The sequence below is a fragment of the Lithobates pipiens genome, unplaced genomic scaffold (genome assembly GCF_037356315.1).
Source record: "Lithobates pipiens isolate NorthernLeopardFrog02 unplaced genomic scaffold, aLitPip1_a1.2 Scaffold_23, whole genome shotgun sequence".
Classification (NCBI taxonomy): Eukaryota; Metazoa; Chordata; class Amphibia; order Anura; family Ranidae; genus Lithobates; species Lithobates pipiens.
In genome coordinates, this window is record NW_027507785.1 from 239224680 (window position 1) to 239248605 (window position 23926).

The 23926-nt window shown below is 39.4% G+C and overlaps 1 protein-coding gene across 2 annotated transcripts in view; it reads right to left on the reverse strand.

The window, feature by feature from the left end:
- Nucleotides 1-1157: 1157 nt before the first annotated feature.
- Nucleotides 1158-23926, reverse strand: part of LRRC8C (leucine rich repeat containing 8 VRAC subunit C) — a 111934-nt gene continuing 89165 nt past the window's right edge. For both annotated transcript variants that reach the window (XM_077452947.1, XM_077452948.1), the window contains exons 2-3: nt 16499-16640; nt 1158-3988 (exon numbers count right to left, since the gene is read on the reverse strand). In XM_077452947.1, the coding sequence (XP_077309073.1) occupies nt 1724-3988; nt 16499-16636 (2403 nt within the window). In that variant the 5' untranslated portion in view covers nt 16637-16640 and the 3' untranslated portion in view covers nt 1158-1723. The remainder of the gene's footprint in view (nt 3989-16498; nt 16641-23926) is intronic.

A 23926-nucleotide genomic window follows, 5' to 3' on the forward strand; every position in this document is an offset into this window, starting at 1 on the left:
TGGTTTTTAGGTGCCTTTGACATTGTGATCTCAGTTTTCAAACAAGACAGTCCAGAAAAAATACATGAAAGGAAAAAAAAAACTTGCATGCAAGAATGGGCCAAATACTTCCTAACTGCTCATCAGTAGCTACAGAATGGGGTTGATGTACTAAAGGCAAATAGACTGTGCACTTTGCAATGGCAGTTGCTTGAAGAGTGCAACTGCACTTGCAAAGTGCACAACCTTTTTGCCTTTAGTAAATCAATTCCAATGTGTTTAGGTGAAATTTCAGGTACATGATTCTGCCCCCCCCCCGGGTCTGGGGAGCAAACACGTGCCACTGGCGACCCGTTCCCGGTGTGATTAGACACAGCGGGATCCAATCGGCAGGTCCAGCAGGCGAGATGTCGTTAGCCCCTTCCCTGCCAGTGTCATTAGTATAATTAAAGGTATCAGTTAGGTGGCCAATTTGTTTGCTGCTATATCGCTGTCCTGCTATAAGTCGCTGAACGTTGCTATTACTAGTAAAAAAAAGAAATCCAAAAATATATTGCATAGTTTGTAGACGCTATACCGTTTGTGCAAACCAATCAATGTACACTTATTGGGATTTTTTAACCAAAAATATGTAGCAGAATACATATTGACCTAAATTGCTAAAGAAATTAGATTTTTTTTAATTTTTTTGGATATGTTTTATAGCAAAGTAAAAATATATTTTTTTATTTTTTTTTTTACAAAATTGTTGGTCTTTGTTTATAGTACAAAAAAATAAAAAACACAGAGGTGATCTAATATCAGCAAAAGAAAGCTCTATTTGTAGGAAAAATAGGTCATAAAATGTATTTGGGTACAGCCTCGCACGACCGCGCAATTGTCAGTTAAAGTAACGCAGTGCCGCATCACAAAAAATGGCCTGGTCATGAAGGGTGGTAAATATTTCAGAGTTTAAGTGGTTAAAAAATCCAATAAATAAAGCAATTGTAATGTAAATATGGAAGGTATTTGTTAAATAAGTCTTTAATGAAGATCACAGGGGATTTTAGAGCCATTAATGTAGAAATGATAAAAATCTTTCAACAGTTTGCCCTTCCTGGGAAGGCTAGCATGATAGGAGCCAAATAATAGACAGGGACAGTAAGCTGTGTAAACAATGAAAGACAAGCACTAATTAATATGTCTGGCCATAATGCAAAACTTTAGCCATGTATTTAGAGTATGCATTTTGATAGTCACTTTAAGGCACAAAATACCATTACATATTTTTTTTACATTTTTGGCATTCATTTACTTCACAGAAAACAAATATAATTAATAAGTAATGTATCAGTGAAGTATTGGTCCCTATAATGGTAACAAAAACACAAATAACTGTACAACAGAATATGGTAAAAAAAAAAACATTAAATGTTTCTCAGAACCTCATACAGTACCTGAGCACTTAAAAATTCAAAAGTCTTGCATGTCCATAAAATGTATATTGCCCTGCAATATTTTTTTTAAATGCCATATGTTTAAGGTCAATATGCATAATGGAGTGTTAAATAAAAAGAACATATTTTATACAGGAGTAATGCCCACTATGAAAGGACCAAGTTAGGAAAATAAAATCATAAGGCAGTTTGAAGTCCATTAATAAGGTGTAGCAAGAACACCCCTAGTAGTTTGTGATTTTGTTTCCAAGGCCATAAAGTATAAATCAATATAGTAGTGCTGACAGTTGCTGACAAACTACCAAGTGTTACTCTGATTTCATTTGTTCTCTAACATCAGATGGAAGTGTCTCAAACAAAGAGTCTTCTACAATAAATCCATGTTTTTTCAAGGATCTACAGTCTCCAAGTTCTGGCGGTAAAGACTCAAATTGATTACCTTTAATGTCCAGATGAGTTAGGAACACTAAGTTTCCAATTTTTGGTGAAAGTGAGCACAAGTTATTTTTTCCAATCTTTAAAGTTTTCAGTTTCTTGCAAAAGTATAGTTCATCTGGAACACTTTCTACTTTGTTGCAAGATATTGAAAAAAACTGCAAGCTTTGGAGAACCCCAATCTCAGGGGGAATGAACCTGATGTCATTATAACTCAAATCTAAACGTCGGAGTTTGTGACACAAGAACAAGTGAGAAGGAAGCACTTCAATTTTGTTGTTGTTGAAGCATAGCTGTTCCAAACTGGTAAGTTTTTTAATATGTTCTGGGATGTAAGTAATACTGTTGTGCCAAAGCTTTAAGGTGGTTAGTTTGCGCAAGTGTTGGAAACTGAGAATTTCTTCAATGGACTTGAGATTATTTTCCTTCAGATCCAGTTCCTGGAGTGATAACAGACTGAAAATGGCATGAGGTATGCGCTCTAAATCACAGTGCACAAGTTCCAGCGCGGTCACGTTTACCATCTTCTTCAAATTGTTCAGCATTACCAGCTTGGTGCCATCATTATGCATGCACAACTTCTGAAGATGTCCAGAAACATCAACAGCTCCTTGAGGAATTTTAGATAAATTACTTTTGATGTATAATATTTTTAGACTCTTAAGCTCACGAAAAGACTCAAGGTTGATGTTTTTTGACAAATCGGGGCTTAAAGAGCCAATGAGATAGAGTTCTTCAAGATTCCTAAGGCTGTACATCCAAGGTGGAAGTTGTTGAACATCGTCAAACTTCACTCTTAGTATCTTTAGGTTTTCTTTTAGAAATGCAAGGGCTGCTGTGTGAATTTTGATGGAGCACTGATACAAAGTCAATTCTTGGAGATTATCGAGCTGAGCAATTGTCGCTGGTATGACGACATTATGAATAATTTCCAGCTTTAAAGATTGTAGCTCCGTAACTTCAAACACAGTGTCGGGAAGACCAGAAAGCATAAACAGTTGTAGCTCCAAACGGTTGGAGGCATTTGTTTGTAACCTTTGCCTCAACTTATCTGCTGTCCATTCATTATTTAAGTTTAACTGCTTTAGTTTGTTTTCACTCACTTCTGAAAGGAAAACAGCAAATCTTTTTGAGTACAGTGGGTCATACTGGTCAATCATATGAAACAAAAAGGCAAAGTCATTTTTGACATCTGGTATGTCATCAATGCAAGTCTCCTGACGCACATATTCAAAAGAGTATTCCTTTAAGGATCGGTGGAACAACCAGTAAAGTGTATAAAGGCAAGTTAATCCATACACACCAACAAAGCACAAGTAACAAAAGGATAGTTTGGAGAACAGATGTGCCATTGTGTGGTTACAGGAAAAGTTGTTATAGCCAGTCATATCTTGTATGTCAACATTACAGTCCACCGTGAATTGTACTTTTGAAACAAGTGCACTGTTATAGCAGATAATAATGAGGAATTTAAGAACCTTTAGGACGTTCTGACGAACATACATAGCATAGAGCAAATCTCCTTCCTGAACATGGAGCCGGAACTTTTTTACTTTTTCAAACAAGGCCTTGGCTTGTTCTCCTTCCTTTTTGTCCAGGGCCCCAGCAGCTGCTTTATCAACCACAATTTTTTCTGGTATGGATTTGAGTGACTGAGTCTTAACAAGGGGGCTCTCCACAGCAGTAGGGTTACCCATGGACTTACTCATATTGTTCTTTCGATTATCCTTCTCCTCTGGATCCTCACCAGACACTTCAGATAACGCTTGTGTTGTCCAGGGGGAGTCAAAACACTTTCCAAGTATGGAAATAAAGTGCTCGATTTTTGAACTTGATCCAGGAAATTTGAACCAGAAGTTGCTACAAACCATGAAAATTAAGGTGTGAATAAGCACTAGATATGGAAAATATTTAGCATACCAGTGAAGAGCACGCTCGTAACAAATTTGATTAATGAAACTATACTGCTGAAGATCCAGATCTGTTTTTAACCCTTTCATTTCCACAGTCCCAGAAGACGTTAATGGCTTGGGAGCTGGAAGAGGCACATTGAGGACAGGACCTGATGAGTTATAGACAGAGGTGTTGTGAACTGTATGTACTCTTTTTGGCAGACAGATGATCTTGTCCTGCATGACCTGAAAGTGAATGGTACAAAAGAGGTACAATATTTATTTAAGAATGACACAACGTTGACATATACCAGTCCAAAGATTTATATCATGGTTGTATTTTCTTTATCCTTATATTTATCCTTTTGCTTTCTGTGTTTGCTATATGTATTGCTATACTTTTCCCTAAGGCCAAAAGACTGTTCATTTAGGTAAAGTTTAGTGTGCAAAGTAGAATGGTTATAGCAGTGAGCCAGCTATCCTTTCATTGTATTGTCTACTTAAAATTGATAAGGGATTATTTCTGACTGGTTGCTGTGGGAACTACAATTTGCACACCATCACTGCTTTTTACAAGGTCAAATAGGCCCAATCATATGGCTCAGTGGTCTAAATATAGTAACTTGCAAACTAGATGTACAAAGGAGAATATAAACATAAATATGCAGTTGGTAATTGCATTGAGAACCAATCATCTTAATTATTACTTACGTTTTTGCTGTAACTAGTAGAAAACAAATTTTTAATCCTCTTCCCAGAGTAACCAATAAGATTCCCGCTGTCATTTTTACCATGAGTTAGAAGTCTTTAGCTGCTTTGGCAACATCTCTGCTTTTTGTTTCCTGAACATTTACTTATACAGAAGAAACACATCCTCTATATAATAAATATACAATTACTGTCTCCCTTGTATGACTTGCATCAAGTGAACTTTTGCCCATAGGTCTATATACATATTGTCTGAAAATGGTGCTTTTATGTATAACATGTTTGTTATTTAAAAAAACACAAGACTTTTAATATCACTTTAAGAAAATAAAGCCCGATACACACGTGCTGAAAATCAGCAGGTTCAGCAGGAACCATGTGTACCGCTCTGTGTTCAACAGAAGCCAACGGCCGGCTATTATCAAATGGGCATGCTGAAAAAGCAGAACTCGATTAGCGCTTGCAGCCAAAAGCATTGCAAGCACAGAGCACAGTGTTTTCTTCTGGGGGGAGAAGTCCTCCTGTCAGAATACAATGTCTCAGTGGGAGAGATCCTCACATCAACATTGCTTGTGGCATCTCTCGTTTTTTTTTTCTATTCAATCTTCTGGGAAAAAAAATGTTGTACTTGTACCCAGTCTTAGTTTGGTTATGGTAGGGAAGAAATGAAAAGCCATCTATCTATTCCTATGGGAAAACTTGTTCATGGCTAGCAAGGCCATTGTTATTAGAACGGTGAACCAATCACCGCCCAAGCGCATCCTGGTGGAAGTTGTTAATAAATCAGATTATAACTTATGAAAAGGTTATGCATGTGAAACTGTCCTTAGAGAGTTTGAGACGTATGGTGTGAATCTACATTTACTTTGGGATAAGACCACTCTGATCATCCTACTGTAATCTTAGAAGCTCTACTATAAGTTTACCTTAAAGGATGTACCTTATTTTGTTTTCTTTCATCATCCACTGTTAAATGATTTGCCTTTTGTACACAGACACATACACTATACTAAAAGTATTGGGACACCTGCCTTTACACGTAAATAAACTTTAACGGCATCCCAGTCTCTTAGTCCGTAGGGTTCGCTAATGAGTTGGCCCATCCTTTACTGCTATAACAGCTTCCACTCTTCTGGGAAGGCTGTCCACAAGGTTTAGGAGTGTGTCTATGAGAATGTTTGACCATTCTTCCATGTGAGGTCAGGCACTGATGTGGATGAGAAGGCCTGTCTCGCAGTCTCCGCTCTAATTCATCTCAAAGGTTTTCTATCGGGTTGAGGTCAGGACTTGTTAACAAAACAGGAGTTCTCCTTTAACCTCCCTGGTGGTATTCCCGAGTGTGGTTCGGGGTGAATTTTCAGTACCAAAAGCGGTAACCCCGCGCTACACTCGGGATCGCATCACAGGATCCAGGCAAAGTTACCTACCTTGTCCCCAGGATCCTGCAATGTCTCCCCACTGTGTGTGCGAGCGGTGTCTCCGCTCGATCTATTACAGTGCCAAGCTCTGTTCCCTGCGAGCGTTGCGATGCACAGGGACGGAGCATGGCGCCAAATTCAAAAAGTTAAACAGTATAGACATGGTACACTGTAATCTTACAGATTACATTACTGTATCACATTATTTCACATCCCTTTTTTTGCCTAGTGCTGTGTCCAGTGCCCTCCATGCAGTTTTATATTATATATATACTATTCTTTCTGCCTGGAAACTGGAGATTGTCCATGGCAACCAAAAAGTGTCCCTTTACATCAAAAGCGGTTTTAGACCAGCTAGAAAACAGCGATAGTGAATTAGAATCACTTCCAGAATTGAGCAATCGTGATTTGTGGGGAAATTTTTCATCAAACACTGAAAGTAATGACAGCGACAATTCTGCAACTGAGAAAATGTCAGTGTTTTTGCTTTGATTACATTATTGAATATTTTTTATTCTTATTATATTATTATTTGTTATAATTATTTATAGTTATTTATTATATTATAATTTATGATTCTGTGTTTCAAACTTTATCATACCCGGGCTGTCTACTAGACTGTTCTTTGGACAGATTTAAGTGTGTTATTCTTAAGAATTATAGGCCTACGATAAAAGCCAAATTTCCATGCAAAACAATTGTACCTCTTTGAGCATCAAAAATCTGATATAATCATACTGCCAGGGAGGTTAAAAGACAACATTGTGCTACATTTATGTGCCCCAGAGACATAATTTTCCAGTTACATTAGCATTCAAGAGGAAGTAAACTCTCCCACTCTGATGCTTATTTTCATTTAGTCCATTATAATAAGTAATTATCAAACTATAGCCACTGTAATCCAGCCAAAAATGAATATTACTTACTGTTTAAAGAAACTTTAAAAAACTTGTTTCCAGTGGTTAGGCAGCGCCATCTTAAATATTGTTTTCTGAGTCCACAGTGGAGTGTATTTCTGCCCTTACATTGAGCACTTCCTGTACTGTTAACCAAGCCTCCTTCTCAATCCAACATTTCTATGGCAACCCGGCTTCCCTGTTCATAGCTGACTTGTTTTATTTCATAGTATTTACTTATGCCGATTATCTAGTGTTTGCCTCTGTCAGTCTTATCAGCTACAGCTGATAAGACTGCAGTAATGCTGTTCGATGGCCAGGTTTACACTGCATGTGATGTCACATGGTCACATGGGGTGTAGGAGGAAGCTGAGTGATTATGCAGCCTCCTGGGATTTCAGTGTTGTGCCATAGGAAGTCCTGATAACAGATAGATAAGCACATAGAGAGTGTGCCGTAAATCAGGGGAGATCTGGGCATGCTCAGTGAAGTCATTTTAAAGAACAAAAAGGATTACAACAATACTAAGCAAGTAAGGAGATATCTACAAGCAGTGTTCATTAGGGTTTTTTATGCTGATTTACATGGGACAAAGTTGTGGGGGAGAGTTTACAACCACTTTAAGGAACTGTTCCTGATGGATTAAAGTGCTCTTTATATCCTTCTAGGGAAGCATGGCTAGATCCTCTCCCAGTCATTAGATTAGACTGGTGTGGCTTTCTGTGGCTATGCGAATGCCTAGTACACACAATGAGAAAATTGGATGAAAAATACCATTTTCAGAGCGATTGTCCAATAATCTGATCATTCATACACAGCTTTCAAGAGCCAATCATGACAGTTCATGTGAAAATATCCGAAGGGACAAGCACAAAATGTTCTCGCGCGATAACAGAACGAACGATTTTTGTGTAATTAGTGTGGTATTTGTGGTATTTGTACAAAGTAAATCGTGTGACGAAAACAACGCATGCTCAGAAATTAAATACATTACAATACATCACTTCTGAAGTTGTGTTCTGTCGTATGAGAATTTTCGTAACTTTAGTAGCAACCTACTGGTTTTTGATATAAGACTAGCATGCAAAAAAAAAGAGATGATTTTCGTCTGATATTCTTATCGTGTGTACGAGGCTTAAGGGTGCAAAGGAAAGAAGTAGAAACAAACTAATTACATTATCAAATGTCTTCATCACAGGAAACCACAAAGGAATTGTCTTGACCTACCTGCTCGCTTGGCTGCCTTTTAATGGAAACACTAAAATCATTGAAATTAGATGGTTCCTAGTGCTAAATTAACAAACTCATTTTTTGCCATTATTCTAGATATTTCTGCAATGGTATTTTTTTTAGAATTTTTTAAAGGAACTTTATTGTAAAAAATATTGTATTTTGGTAACTGTATGGGATTAATACATTGAATTTCAATTGAAGAATCGGCTCGGGTGCCGATGTTGCTGGATCCCTGGATAGGTGAGTGTCCTTATATTAAATGATAGCAAGTACAGTATTTGCAGCTTCTAACTTAAATTTTTTTGGGGGAGACTGGTGCTCATCTAACCTCTAACTTTTGCAGAAAAAAATGTCTGACTCTTGTAAAAGTGGCTTCATATACAATGGCCATCAGTTTTTGCATTTTCCTGCGGCTGATGGTCAAAACATTCCTATCCTGAATGCAATTCTTCTGCATTCAGGGGAGAAAAGTTGAACCTCACCTAACTGCAGCAGCTCCTAAACTCTTCTAAAAGCATGTGTGTACATTGACACATAGGCTTTTATGGAGTTGAGTTTAGGAGCTTTGGCAAAAAAACGCCAAAAGCTCCTAAACTTAAGTTTAGGACCCGCTAGTGTACAGGAAGCCTAAAAGCTCCTGCCTCCAAATCCTGCAAAAAGCATGTGCGTGCATGGACACAAAGCCTAACATACCGGAGAGTTTAGAGGCAGGAAACAAAATGCCTGACGCCCCTAGGAGCATCTGTAAAAACGTCTAGTGTGCATGAAGCCTAAAAGGAAGTTCAATAGCCAGTGTGGCTCCTTCTGCTTGATTCCGAGCATGCGTGAACTTTTGTGCGTCGGACTTGTGTACAAACGATCGGAAATTCCGACAACAATGTTTTGTTGGCGGAAAATATGAGAACCTGCTAGCCAACATTTGTTGGCGGAAAGCCCGACAACAAATGTTCGATGGAGCATACACGCAGTCGGACTTTCAGCCAACAAGCTCACGTCCAACATTTCCCATCTGATCGTGTGTACGGGGCATTAGAGGCAAAGAAAAAACCCACTGTCAGTGCGTCCAGGAGCAGCAGAGTTTAGACAGAAAAAATGCTTGAAGCTGCTAAACGTGAAATGAATTAATGCCAAAGAGATTGATACTTGTAAAAGTTTCTAAAAGCTCACTGTTAGGGGTGTTTACAAAGGTCAGCTTCCAAAAGGAATAACATTTGTTGATGTAACTGCTTAAAAAGTGTTATCTGGAATTGGGCTTTAATTGTTTGTCGCTTACTAAAAGTCCATCAAATGCTACCTGTCCATCAAAAATGACCCCATTCACAGGGTGACAATGCCGCTCTGATTTCACTGCAGAATGAACAACGTTGTCACCCTACTAAAGTATGGTAAAAATTGAAGAGATCCATTGGCAAGATCTAAACCTCGTAAAATTATGTTACAGGGGACTACTTTAAAGCCTAGATTAATTTTAAAAAAATGAATAAATGCACATATTTTAGCTAAAAAAATATGTTCCTTCTTGACAATGGTCACGTTTTCCTTCTAACATGGTCACCAAGAAAACAGTCAAAGCTGGTCTACTCAGAAGGAGCACAAACCGCAATAAAAATCTGACATTGTTTTTAACCCTTCCCCAATATATTCAAAATAAAAAAATAGAAAAAAAAAAGGCTTTGGCTGCAATTTTACATTAAATGATATCTAAACCCAAGAACAAAAGTGTATTATATTACAGCTTACCATTGGTGGTAAGCATGTTTTCTTTTTTCAGTGATTGCCAAAAATGTGTCTTTGTAACCTCCTCTGCACTCAACTGAAATCTCAAACAATTATCAGCTTTCCCAACTGTTTTCTGTAAACAACAAAACACCTACTGTATGAAATGGGCATGAAGGCGAGGGGGAAGTCATTGTAGTCCAAATTAGGTGAGCAGCCTAGGGAGATAAAGCTGCTGCTCAATAGATCCAATACAGTGACTGAGCATTGTCACTCTAGGACAAAAGTGTGTTACTGGCAGGATCACCAGGTCACATCTAAGGCTGCATTCACAACTGAACTTAGCGTTTTCAGGCAGAAAATCGTGCAAATTTACAGCATTTTTTACGGGTGTTTTGCCACGATTTTGTGCAGGGCAAAAGGTCCCCAATGTAAAAAGAAGAAAAACTTGTTTGAGCTTCAGGCGTAGGGCTTCAGATGACATGGAGTGGAGATGTGGACCATCTCCATAGAGAGCAATGGATTTTTTCCACTCTAGCGTTTTGTAGCTTCAGGCTTCAAGCTACAAAACGCTCAGGTGTGAATGCAGCCTAAGGATTGGCAAGCTGTAATATATTCTATTTTTCGTTTTGGAATTAAGTTACACTTAAGCATAAAGAACAGGTCTTGTAGCTAGCTATACATAGCTAGCTATACATCGTTCAACTTTTTCATCAATGAATTAATAGGATCTTTGTCTGATATACAGCACTGTGAAAAAGTATTTACTAGAGGTCGACTGATATATCGGCCGATATTTGCAGTTTTTTAATTAAGCGGCATCGGTTGATTGTGCTGATTTAGAACTACAGCGCGACTTGGAAATGACTTCTGTAATAGAAGTCAATGCAAGTTGCCTGAGTCTTCATAGAAGCCACTTGTTTCCTCTCTGGGCAGACTGCCAAGAAAAGAGCAAAAAGATACAATGTTTACACTTGAATGAATGAACTCAACTCAGTTTGTAGAGTTCTCAGTTTAACCATTTAAAGACAATCTTTTCTGACACTTGTTGCTTACAAGTAAAAGTGCTGTATTTTCTGCCAGAAAATCACTTAGACCCCCAAAAAATTTATATATTTTTTTAGCAGAGACCCTAGGGAATAAAATAGCGGTTGTTGCAATATTTTATGTCACACGGCATTTGCGCAGAGGTCTTTCAAATGCAATTTTTTTGGGAAAAAGAATATAATCCAGCTAGTGGCCGAAGAAGAGGTTAAATGCGCCCGTGAAGCACTGCTGCCAAATCGCATTGCATGCGCTTCGGCAGTGGTGCCCATTAATATCAATGGGCAGGAGTGGTGGAGGAGCGGTATACACCACTCCAAACGTGCTGCTTGCAGGACTTTTTTTTAACATCCTGCCAGCGCATCGCCTCAGTGTGAAAGCACTCGGGCTTCCACACAGACTGCAGGGGAGCCGTTTTGCAGGCACTTTACAGGCGCTATTTTTAGCCCAAAAGCGACCTAAAAAATGCCCCAGTGGGAAAGGTGAAAGGTTTTATGAGATAAAGGGGGATAAAAAAAAAAAATTGGCGTAACATATTGGCATCATATATTGGCCATCGGCCGCCATTATTTCTAAATATCTGCATCGGCCAGAGAAAAACCCATATCGGTCGGCCTCTAGTATTTACCCCTTTCTGAGTTTTTTTGCATATTTTTCACACTTAAATGATTCAGATCATCAAATAAATTGTAATATTACACAAATATAACCAGGGTAAGTACAAAATGCAGTTTTTAAATTATATCATTTATTAAGAGAAAAAAGCTGTCCAAACCTGCCTGTCCAAAAGTAATTGCCTCCTAAACCTAATAACTGGTTGTGCCACCCTTGACAGCAACAACTGCAATCAAGCGTTTGCAATAATTGGCAATGAGTCTTTGATATCGCTGTGGAGGAATTTTGGCCCACTTTTCTTTGCAGTAATTGCCCCCTCCCCCTCCTTACTAAATTATGAATGAACTGTGATTAAACACATTTTTTGGAAAGCTGAGTTAAATTTCACTTGCCACACCCTGATTACTGCCAGACCTGTTGAATCAAGAAAAATAACTTAAATAGAAGCTGTCTGATAAAGTGAAACATGCTAAAAGATCTCAAAAAGCAACACATCATGCCATAATCTAAAGAAATTCAAGAACAGATAAGAAACAAAGTAATTGACATGTTTGATAAGGGTTACAAAGCCATTTCTAAACTTTTGGGACTCCAGCGAACCACAGTGAGAGCCATTATCCACAAATGGAGAAAACTCAGAACAGTGGTGAACCTTCCCAAGAATGGCTGGTCTACCAAAATAACTCTATGACCCCGTACACAAGGTCAAAAATTCCAACCACAAAATCCGTTGGATTTTTTGGATGGATTTTGTCCGAAACTGGTGTTGCATACACACGGTCAGACAAAGTTGTCGGGAAATCCGATCATTCGGAACGTGATGACGTTCGTTCGTTACGACGGGACTATGTTCAGGCTAGTAGCCAATAGCTTTGCTCTCATACTTTGATCTGAGAATGCGTGGTACTTTGTCCAATCGGAATGCTCTACTAACGATCGGTAAAAGTCTGATCGGATTTTGTTGTCGGAAAATTTGAGATCCTGCTCTCAAATTTTTTCAGTCGGAATTACCGACAGAAAAAGTCCGATAGAGCCCACACACGATCAGATTTTCTGACAATATAATCCGATCTGACCTTTTCCGTCAGAATTTCCGACAGTGTGTACGGGGTCTAAGAGAGCAATGCCGGCTCACCCAGGAAGTCATCAAAGAACCCAGGAAAACATCTAAAGAACTGCAGGACTCACTTGCCTCAGTTAAGGTCAGTGTTAATGATTGAACAATAAGAAAGAGACTGGACAAAAATGGCATCCATGGAAGAGTTCCAAGGTGAACACAAAGGCTCATCTCACATTTACCAAAAAACATCTTGATTATCCCCAAGACTTTTGGTAAAATATTCTGTGGACTGATGAGACAAAAGTAGCATTTTTAGAAGGTGTGCGTCCCGATACATCTGGCGTAAAACTATCACAGCATTTCCCAGCATATCACAGCAAAAGAACATCATACCAACAGTAAAACATGGTGGTTATAGTGTGATGGTCTGGGGCTGCTTTGCAGCTTCAGGACCTGTATGACTTGCCATAATTGATGGAACCATGAATTCTGCACTCTTCCAGAAAATCCTGAAGGAGAATGTCTGGCCATCAGCTTATGACCTCAAGCTCAAGCCCACTTGGGTTATGCAGCAGGACAATGATCCAAAACACACCAGCAAGTCCACCTCTGAATGTTGGAGCGGCCTAGTCAAAGTCTGGACTTAAATCCGATTGAGATCCTGCGGCATGACCTTAAACAGGCCGTTCATGCTCAAAAACCCTCAAATGTGGCTAAATAAAAACAATTCTGCAAAGAAGAGTGGGTCAAAATTCCTCCATAGCAATGTCACTGACTCATTGCCAATTATTGCAAATGCTTAACTGTAGTTGTTGCTGTCAAGGGTGGCACAACCAGTTATTAGGTTTAGGAGGCAATTACTTTTTCACATAGGGCAGGTTTGGACAGCTTTTTTACCTTAACCTTCCTGGCGGTATGATTATGTCAGATTTTTGGTGCTGAAAGCGGTACATTGTTTTGCATGGAAATTTGGCATTTTATATTGTAAGCCTATAATTCTTAGGCCACGTACACACGGGCGGACTGTCTGACGGACTTGGTCCGCTGAAACGTGTTTCAGCGGACAGTCCGCTCGTGTGTGGGCTTCAGCTGACTTTTTCAGCGGACAGTCTGGCGGACTAAGTCTTTCGGAATTTCCGTAATACAGTCCGTCCAACTTTGGTTTCAGCGGACAGTCCGCTCGTGAGTAGGCTAGTTGGACGGACTAAGTATGGCGCATGCTCAGAAAGAATTTTACACGGCCGAAGGTTGCATTGCAGTGTATTGGACGTCGTATTTCTAGTCCCGTCGTACGTGCTGTACACGTCATCGCGCAAGCTTTCAGCGGACTGTCTGTTCATCGTGTGTGGTCAAGTCCATTCATTCAAAAGTAGGACGGACTGTCTGTCGGATTGTCTGACGGACTTAGTTGGCCAGACAGTCCGCCCGTGTGTACGCGGCCTAAGGAACAACTCTAAATAACTTAAATCTGTCCAAACAAGAGTCTAGTAGACATCCCGGGTATGATAAAGTTTGAAACGCAAAATCATAAATTATAATATAATAAATAACTATAAATAATTGCCAATAATATTATAATAATAATACAATTTATTCAATAATGTAATCAACTCAAAAATACTGAAATGTGCTCAGTCGCAGAATTGACGCTGTTGTCACTTTTAGTGTCTGATGACGAATTTCCCCACAAATCACTATCGCTCAATTCTGCAAGTGTTCTAATTTACTATCATTGTTTTCTAGCTGGTCTAAAACTGCTTTTGACTTAAAGGGATATTTTTTGGTTGCTCTGGACATTCTCCAGTTTCCAGGCAGAAAAAAACTGTATATATAAATATAAAACTGCATGCAGGGCACTGGACAAAGCACTAAGGACAAGGGGGATGTGAAATAATTTGATACAGTAATGTAATCTGTAAGATTACAGTGTTGTGTGTGTGTGTTCTGTTTTTTGCACTTTTTGAATTTCCCGCCGGGGCTCAGGCCCTGTGCGTCACGATGTTCGCGGGGAACGGAGCCCGGCATACAGAGCATTGAGCAGAAGGCACAGCCGCTGCACACATAGGATCCTGGGGATAAGGTAAGTAACCTTTTTCCTTGGATACTGCGATGCAGCCCCGAGTGTGGCCCGGGGTTACCGCTCTTGGTATGGAAAATTCACCCCCAGCCACACTCGGGAATAGCGCTAAGAAGGTTAATAAACAAAATCATAATTTAAACACTGAAAAAAAAAGTGTCCGCATCATTCATTTACAGCGTTTTGTGAAAGGAAAACAACTAAGTTCGGCAGCCTTTGCGGCTGTCGGCTTGTAGTTTTCTATGAACTACCATGGAGCTGTGGGATTCATTCTCTCTTCCTGTCAGATTGTATCTGCTTATCCGTACGGGATGTACGGGTACACAGATACACTGGTAGATCTGCTGGACACCTGTATGGCACCAGCGATCTGCTGATCCCTGGTGCAATGCTTTACAGGCTCCGAAAAAAAAATTAATTAACTTATATAATAAATAGGTTCCTCTTTAACCGCTTGCCGACCAGCGCATGCTGATTTACGTCAGCAGAATGGCGCTGGAGGGCAAAAGGGCGTACAGGTACGTCCCCTTTAAGAAGCGATGCAACAGACACGTGCGTGCCACCGTGCCCGCAATCATGTCACAGAGAGGTAGAACGGGGAGATGCTTTTGTAAACAAAAGCATTTCCCCGTTCTGCCTAGTGACAGGATAGGACCTCCCACAGTTAGAATCACTCCCTAGGACACACTTAACCCCTTCACTGCCCGCTAGTGGCTAACCCTTTTACTGACATTGTCATTTACACAGTAATCAATACATTTATATAGCCCTGATCGTTGTATAAATGACAATGGTCCCAAAATAGTGTCAAAAGTGTCCGATCTGTCCACTATAATGTCGCAGTCCCGATAAAAATCGCAGAACACCACCATTACTAGTTAAAAAGAAAAAGGCCATAAAACGATCCCCTATTTTGTAGACGCTATAAATTTTGCACAAAGCAATCAATATACGCTTATTGCGATTTTTTTTTACCAAAAATATGTAGAAGAATATATATTGGCCTAAACTGAGATAAAAATTTGTTTTAAACAGGAAGGTAAAAAAAACCTGTCTGAAGCAGCCCCCCTAATAATTATCTGAGCCCTATTGTGATCCAGCAATGTGTGCGAGAGCCTCCTCTCTCCAGGGACTCTCCTTCCTCATTGGCTGAGACAACAGCGGGGGCCATTGGCATACAATAGGCTGTGGTGTGCCATGTTAAAAAGTAACATGCATTGAAGAACAGTGGCCAAAATTCACTAGGATTCTGTTGAGATAAACGCTCTTCTTAGCCCGCAAGGCCATAGCGGTTAAATGGAATCAATATGCTCCTCCATCTACCTTGGATCAGTGGATCCAGATGGTGAACCAGATCCTCCCATTTGAAAAAATGATCTTTGAACATAGAGGTTTCCCCACCAAATACAATAAGGTGTGGGACCCTTGGTGCTCATCCACTCTCACTATCATTACTACCTGAAGAGCTTAGGGTCTATAATTGGTTGAAAGATCTGAATGTGCTCATACATCCATACATGATAGAGAATTGGCTGATGTCTGACCCATCAACACTTGGTTGCTAAATGACTGGATGTTATTCGTTTATGTATAAAATGTATCACTGGTCTCTGTATATACTGTTGTAAATATGATACGTAATTGTGTACTGAACTGTATTTTCATTGTGCTCATGTTGAGCACATTGGTCATTGTACCACCATGTCTTTCTTGTTGTAAATTTTGTCAATAAAAAGTAAAAAAAAAAAAAAGTAACGTGGAGGTCCAATTTTCATTCCACTGTCGTTAGTTGGAAACCCATTCAAAATGAATAGATGGCCTTAATGCAGTTGAAGACACACAATACCATGTGAGGGAATGCAGTACAGAGAGATGAGAAGTGGCCCTACAAATTGTAAGATTTATCAAACTGAAGTATCACATTTGGTTGGACGTAATCTAATTTTCCCCTAACTGGCTTTAGAAAATAGATAGACAAATATAGAGTACCTGCAGTGTACAACCAAATACGCCAATCATCAGCATGGCCATTGAGAGATATTCGGTGAAGACGTCCCACCAGGGTTTTAATACACGGAATGCTGGTTGTTGTTCCGAGAACTGACGGAATTCAGTAACTGGAATCATTTTCCTAAAAAACACAAATACAGATGATAGAAATCAGCCGTATTCACTGGCAAGCATGCATGATAAGATTATATCTACTCTACAAGCCATACATTTACTGGCAATCATAAATTCACAGTCTAAACATACCGGAGTACAAAGATTAGATCTACATGCCCTGACGTTAGAACTTCCAGATCCTAAAAGTGCAATTACCGTTTTCAAACCTTGATGCATATTTTATGGCAAGAAACAAAAGAAATGACAAAGTTCTGAAACTACAGCTGATTATTATCAAGCTGATGAAATCTAATACTTTGCTTTTATTGTTCAATTTCACTGTTAAGTGCAATTCTGGCTTGGAAATGGATATTAAAGGGAAATGGAATTCAGCTTGCTCTATGAAGAATCATAGTACACAGCGTTTATTCCTTCACATTTAGTGGACTTAAAGTGGATCTAAAGCCTTAAGGTTTTTCACCTTAACGCATTCTATGACCCCCCACACCTTTCCTTACCTGAGCCCATCCGTTCAAGTTATGTGCACAAACGCTCCTGCCGCCGTCTCTCACCTCACTGGACAGATTGATAGCAGTGGGAGTGATTGGGAGCTGCTGTCAATTAAATCTGGTGACACAGGTGCAGGAGGACAGGCCAAGTCCCGCTGTCCGTCTCAATGGATGCTGCAGCGGGACTCAGGAGTGAGCATGCACGGGTGCCTCCGGGGAAAGCGGCTTTCCCTGGGGGCACCCTATAAGGAGGAGGGGCCTGGATCAGAGCTGCTCTGTGCAAAACCATTGCACAGAGCAGGTACGTATAGGCATGTTTGTTATTTTAATATAAAAAACAAAAAAACAAAGCTTTACAACCGCTTTAAAAGGTGAACTCCAGGCAGATACAAAATAAATCATTAAACCCATGTTTTGAATGCAAATAATGTAAGCGCCTCCATTAGACTTTATTTAAGCCTCTGGAGGTCCCCTGTAGAGCAGAGCTCAGACTAAGAAAGGAAGAAGCAGCACAAGGAGCCAAACAGCTGAGCCTCAGTGCTCCTGTGATAAAAAGGAGCATACTGATCAGAGGAAAGAATAGAGTGGCAGAGAAACGAGTGTGCTTCTTATCCTTCACTATTCAGTCACAGACTGGGGGAGGGACAAGTGTAATGTAAGGCCGGCCATACATGGTTCGAATTGATCAACTTAGGTACAACCAGCCTGCAAGAGTTAACAATAATCACTGTCTTTTCCCGGTGGGAACAGCTCCTCAGACGGGAGAATACAATGGGGGTTATTTACGAAAAGGCAAATCCACTTTGCACTACAAGTGCACTTGAAAGTGCAATCACTGTAAATCTGAAGGGTAGATCTGAAATGAGGGGAAGCTCTGCTGATTTTATCATGCAATCATGTGCAAGCTAAAATGCTGTTTTTTATTTTCCTTGCACGTCTCAGCTCCCACTTCCTACCGGCAGACCGCGTCACCGAAAGGGAGATCACCTCTCCCCCCTCCCTCTCAGCAATCATTTGGGACACGTCATTGGTCCCAGATGATTGCCCGGCCAGTCACGGTGCGCCGTGCGGCTCGCGCATTTTCAGTGCGTGATGGGCTGTAAAGCCACAGCTGGGCGCCCACAGTGACTATCCCGGCGTCGCAGAGAGGAGGGGGAGACGAGCGTTCCCCCGCATCGCTGGACCCTGGGACAGGTAAGTGTCCGATTATTAAAAGTCAGCAGATGCAGTATTTGTAGCTGCTGATTTTTAATTTATTTTATTTTTTAAGCAGAACTCTGCTTTAAACCAACACTGAATAATGCACTTGCTATAGATGTAGGCCATTCATGTACCTCATGAAGTCTGATTGGAAAACTCCTAGGATGTTGCTAAGAGATGCCTAGGTCTTACTGTTCACCCCCACCATCACAGGAGTGAAACTTTGAAGCCCTCAAATGGCTGGTGTCATAGGGAAATACAAATGCAGCACAATGACAACTGCAGAGGTAAACATAGGCTAAGATGGCGTTGCCTTCCCTGTCCTGTGTGTACAAGTAGCTGCAGATTCATTACACAGAGCCGCAGCACTAAATGATCTTTTATTTTTAGGAATGGAACAGCGCAGATTTATTCATTCATTTAAATTAGAGAGAGATAATTCCGAGCTGCGGCTCTCTATTTGTCCATCAGGGCTGCTTTTACACATACACAGCCTGGCTGACAGATCACACAGTGCTGCAATGCTGTGTATAGGGCTGGGTAAAAAAATCGATTTAAATCTTGAATCGAGTTGAGAAGTCAAATCGATTAAAAATTTCAGCAAATTGATTTTTCTAGATTATTATTTTTTTTTCACCAGGACCAGCACTGACACCGCGCTGGTTCTGAGGAGCTGCGGGCAGGAGTTTTTAGGCGAGGCCGCAGCTTCGGCCTAGTCCGCGAGGCGAAGCCGCGGCCTTTCCTAAAAACTCCTGCCCGCAGCTCCTCAGGAATCGTAATTCGAGTTTCTTTTTTTTTTTTTTATTTGAAGATTTTTTTTCATTGGTGAAAATCGCCCAGCTCTAGCTGTGTGATCTTCTACTATTTATGAATGAGCGATCAATCAGCGATGTGAGGTTGGTGCCTTGTGCGCTGAATGCTCATTCATAAACTTGACAGCTCACCCAGCGGCGCGCAGTGTCACCCATCAGATGGGCTGTGTAAAGGCAGCCCTGATAGAAACACATAACCACAGGCTGTGTGATTTTTTGGGGTTCTTGTGAATGGCAATACAAGTCTCTGCAGCGGCCCCTTCTGTCTGGGAGATGCAAATCCCCTCTGTAGCACTAGCTGAAAACCTGTGTACCATCAAGTTGACCCATTTGTGGATTATTATTAAAAGTGCCAATAGACCCAAGGGGGTCTTTGATTGAGGTGAGCAGGCATTGCCCATGGAGGTGGTAGTGATTATCTATCAGCACTTATTTCTGCAGAGACTGTCACAGAGCATGGATTGAGTTTATTCACGTTTCTTCAGCAATCAAGAGTTTTTATTGATTTATATCATTGTGCATGTGGACTTTTTGCATATATATCATTTTTAAAGATCACGGTCTCTCACATATACACTGGAGTTTATTATTTCGTTTATATTTGAAATTTAGTGCACTATTATTATCTGTATTATCCAATTATATATGTGGTTCCAGAACACATTTTAAATAGTTGCAGCTGTTTTTCATGAATATAATTAGTCGTAGGTTGTTTGTTACTCTTATCAGCTCTTTAGTAATTAATTTCACAATTTTATTCAAATCTGTTTTAACCGTTTGCCGACCAGCACACGCAGAATGGCGCTGGTAGGCAAAAGGGCATACAGGTACGTCCCCTTTAAGAAGCGGTGTTGTGGGCGCGTGCCTGCCACAGTCTCTGTGGCCATGACTGTGGTTCCTGGGGACTCTATGTCCGCCTAGTGCCCGCGATCTTGTCACAGAGGCAAAGAACAGGGAGATGCTTTTGTAAACAAATCATTTCCCCCGTTCTGCCTAGTGACAGAAACGAGATCACTGCTCTCTGTCATCGAGAGCAGTGATCACTGTCCTGTATGTTAAAGCCCAGCCCCCTAACATTTAGAATCACTCCCTAGGACACATTTAATCCCTTCACTGCCCCCTAGTGGTTAACCCCTTCGCTGCCAGCGTCATTTACACAGTAATCAATGCATTTTTATAGCATCGATCGCTGTATAAATGACAATGGTCCCAAAATAGTGTCACAAATGTCCGATGTGTCCGCCACAATGTCGCTATGAATTTTGCTCAAACCAATCAATATACGCTTACTGCGATTTTTTTTTACCAAAAATATGTAGAGAATACATATCAGCCTAAACTGAGGAAAAAAATTGTTTTTTTTATATATTTTTGGGGGAAATGTATTATAGCAAAAAGTAAAAAATATTGCATATTTTTCAAAATTTACGCTCTTTTTTGTTTATAGCGCAAAAAAACACAGAGGCAATCAAATACCACCAAAAGAAAGCTTTATTTGTGGGAAAAAAGGACGTCAATTTTGTTTGGGTACAACGTTGCACCACCACGCAACTGTCAGTTAAAGCGACGCAAAAAGTGCTCTGGGCAGGAAGGGGGTCAAATTCTCCGGGGCTGAAGTGGTTAACTCTTGCGCTGCAGATATGGAGATATTTAAATTTGGAAAATCGCATGTTTTTTTCACGGATGTTAATATGGACACAGGTGATCTAGACATGAATTTTAGAAAATTCTGTCATTTAATGGAGAAAAGGGTTAGCTTGGTGGAATTTAACCACTCATGAACAATATATTAAGGAAAATATTGTACCAAGGAGGTGAGATGTTCCCATAAATTATGGTTTATTAGATAAAGAATCAGTGGATGAATGGTTCAAATTTTTTAATGAAAAAGGGACAGAAGTATTATTATTTTTAATCAAAAGGAAGCAAAGAAAGACTGCGAATATCAACAAACAGAATGCAGATTGTAAAAATTATATTGGAAGGCTATAAAGACTGCATCATTCGTTACGCTAACGTTTAACATTTGGTTTACAGCATAACTACATTGAAATTAAACAAAGGAAAAAAAATAAAGTACTTAAGAGATGTAAATGATTACAAACTGGATCAAGCCTTTAAATGACAATTGAATCCGAAAGAAGGCAATTTAGTCTCAACAACTACAACCCCTGAAACAGAAGTTCGAATTATGACCCCAATCAGGGATCAAACATATAGAACTCCTGAGCCCTCAAGACAGCAACATAGAGAAGATTACAATGGACCCCCAAGACAACAACATAGGGAAGAGTACAATGTACCTAGAACCCCCAACCCCCAGTGGCAGATTAAAAAAAAACAATTCTAAGCCAAATCACCTAAAAGATGGTTTTGGAAAAATAATGGGAATAGAAATAATCAGAAACCAAGGAATCAACCAAATAATCAGTATGGTAATCAAGGTAACCATAATTATTATAACAAGGAGAGGAGAGAATTGAGAGAATATCCACAATATCAACAGGGGGGTTATGTGTATCATGACCAATACCAATATGAATCTAGATGTCCCATCTATGCCCAAAACAGATATGATGTATTAAGAGATAAAAGGAGAGGATGAACAACAATGTTCTTTTTTAGATCACCGCAGGCACGAGAGAACCCCTCCATGGCACGATAGAACAGGGAACCCAAGAAGTCCAAACCAAAGTGGGGATGCCGAGGAGGATACAAGATCAAAAAGAAAAAAGAGAGCAGTAGGGGAAGGTATATATAATCTAAGTGGAATAGAGTTGACTAAAACAGAAACATTGGCACTGGACAAAGGATTAAAGTATGCCCCGAAATGTAATTTTAATAAATTTGAAACATATGTAGATATCCAAAGATATACTTGGAAACTAAATATTTAGTAGTATATGCTCAACAAACCACCAATCGTAAGTGGAGGAAGATGGGACATAACCAGTGGTATCACACATAGCCAATTAATAAATAAATCATTATTCAACCCACCTGTCCATTATAATGAGCATATAGAGGTATTTAATAAAATGGTGTTACAATATCTGGAAAAATTGAAAAAAGAATGAAGGATCCTTAAGATATTAGAAAAGGGATAAAGGAATTAGAGGATAACAAAAATATGGTTATAAGACCGGCAGACAAAGGGGGTGCTATTATTTATGATACTCTCGGCAGAGTCCTACAATACTGAGCTTATAGGTCAGTTGAGCGACAGCGAGACTATATTAAATTAAGGGGAAACCCCACAAGACAGTATAAAAGCGAATTACAGGAATTGATAGAAAGAGGAAGCAGGAAAAACATTCTCACAAAGAAAGGAGAAATATCTTATACCGGAAACCTGTAGAGTCCCGATTATCTATATAATTCCAAAATTACACAAGAATCAAATAAACCCCCCAGGGAGACCGATAATAAATGGAATACAATCTATTAATGCAAAATTAGGGGAATATGTTGATGGGTTTTTACAACCCTTGTTACCACAAACATGCTCTTATTTAAAGGGTCACAAAACATTCAATCCAGATATTGAATACGATTGAGATAAGTCCACAACAGAAATATTTAATAGCCACAGCTGATGCGATTATAAATCGTGAAGAGGCTATTCAAGCATCCAGATGGGCTATAGATAAATTTAGTGTCTTGATATCAAACAAAAAAGTTTTTTTCTGAGATGTTTAGCATTTGGTTTACAGCATACGGTAACTATTTTTGGTACAATACTGGCCACTACAGATAACTAAATGGGATTGGTATGGGAGCAAAATATGCACCGTGCTAATATTTTTATGTCAAAATGGGAAGAAGAAGCCATTTATTCTGACACTCCCATACAACTGGTAATGTATAAAAGATTTATTGACGATTGTATAATAATATGGAATGGTGACCAGGAGAGTTTGATTAAATTTTTTCAGAGATTAAATGATAATCGTAAAAATATTTTAACATATGAATTTCATGAGAAGACCATTCATTTTTTGGATCTGGAAATTAAATTAGAAGAAGATGCAATAACCACAAAAACACATACTTCAAACCATTACAGAGAAATAGTTACATAACAGTGGACAGTTCCCACTATGATCCGTGGCTTATAAACATCCCCAAGGGGCAAACGATATGTTTAAGGGGAAATTGTAGTAGTCAGAGTGACTTTTTAGAACAAGCACAGAAGATATTTAAGAAGTTTATCCATAACGGCTATAATGAAGAATTCATAAACTAGAAGATTGAAGAAGTATCTGGATTATCAAGAGATGTTTTAATTAAGGATAAAGAAAGGAAACTAAGTATCAAGGAGTACCTATGATCCTAAATTATAATATTCAACATAAACAAATAGAACAAATTCTAAAAAAATATTGGCCACCCCTCAGGGCGGATAGACAATTACGGACTATTTTACCTGAAAAAACAAAAATGTGTATACAGAAGGGCACCCACATTAAGAGATCTAATAGAAAAAAATGTTCCAGATCCACCAAAAAAATTACATGAATTTACGTTTTTTCAGGGAAAAGGTTTTTTTCCTTGTAAAAGGTATTATGCGTATAGAAACAACAATTTAAATGGCCAAAAATGTGATAAATTAATCTCTAATACCACAAAGAAAGAATACCAAATAAAAGAGTTCATATCGTGCAGAACAGAAGGGGTAGTGTACATGTTGCAATGTCCCTGTTCATTGCAATATGTAGGAAGAACTAAGCGACCAATGTGGAAAAGAATACAAGAACACATACAGAACATTAGGAACGGTTTTCTGAAAC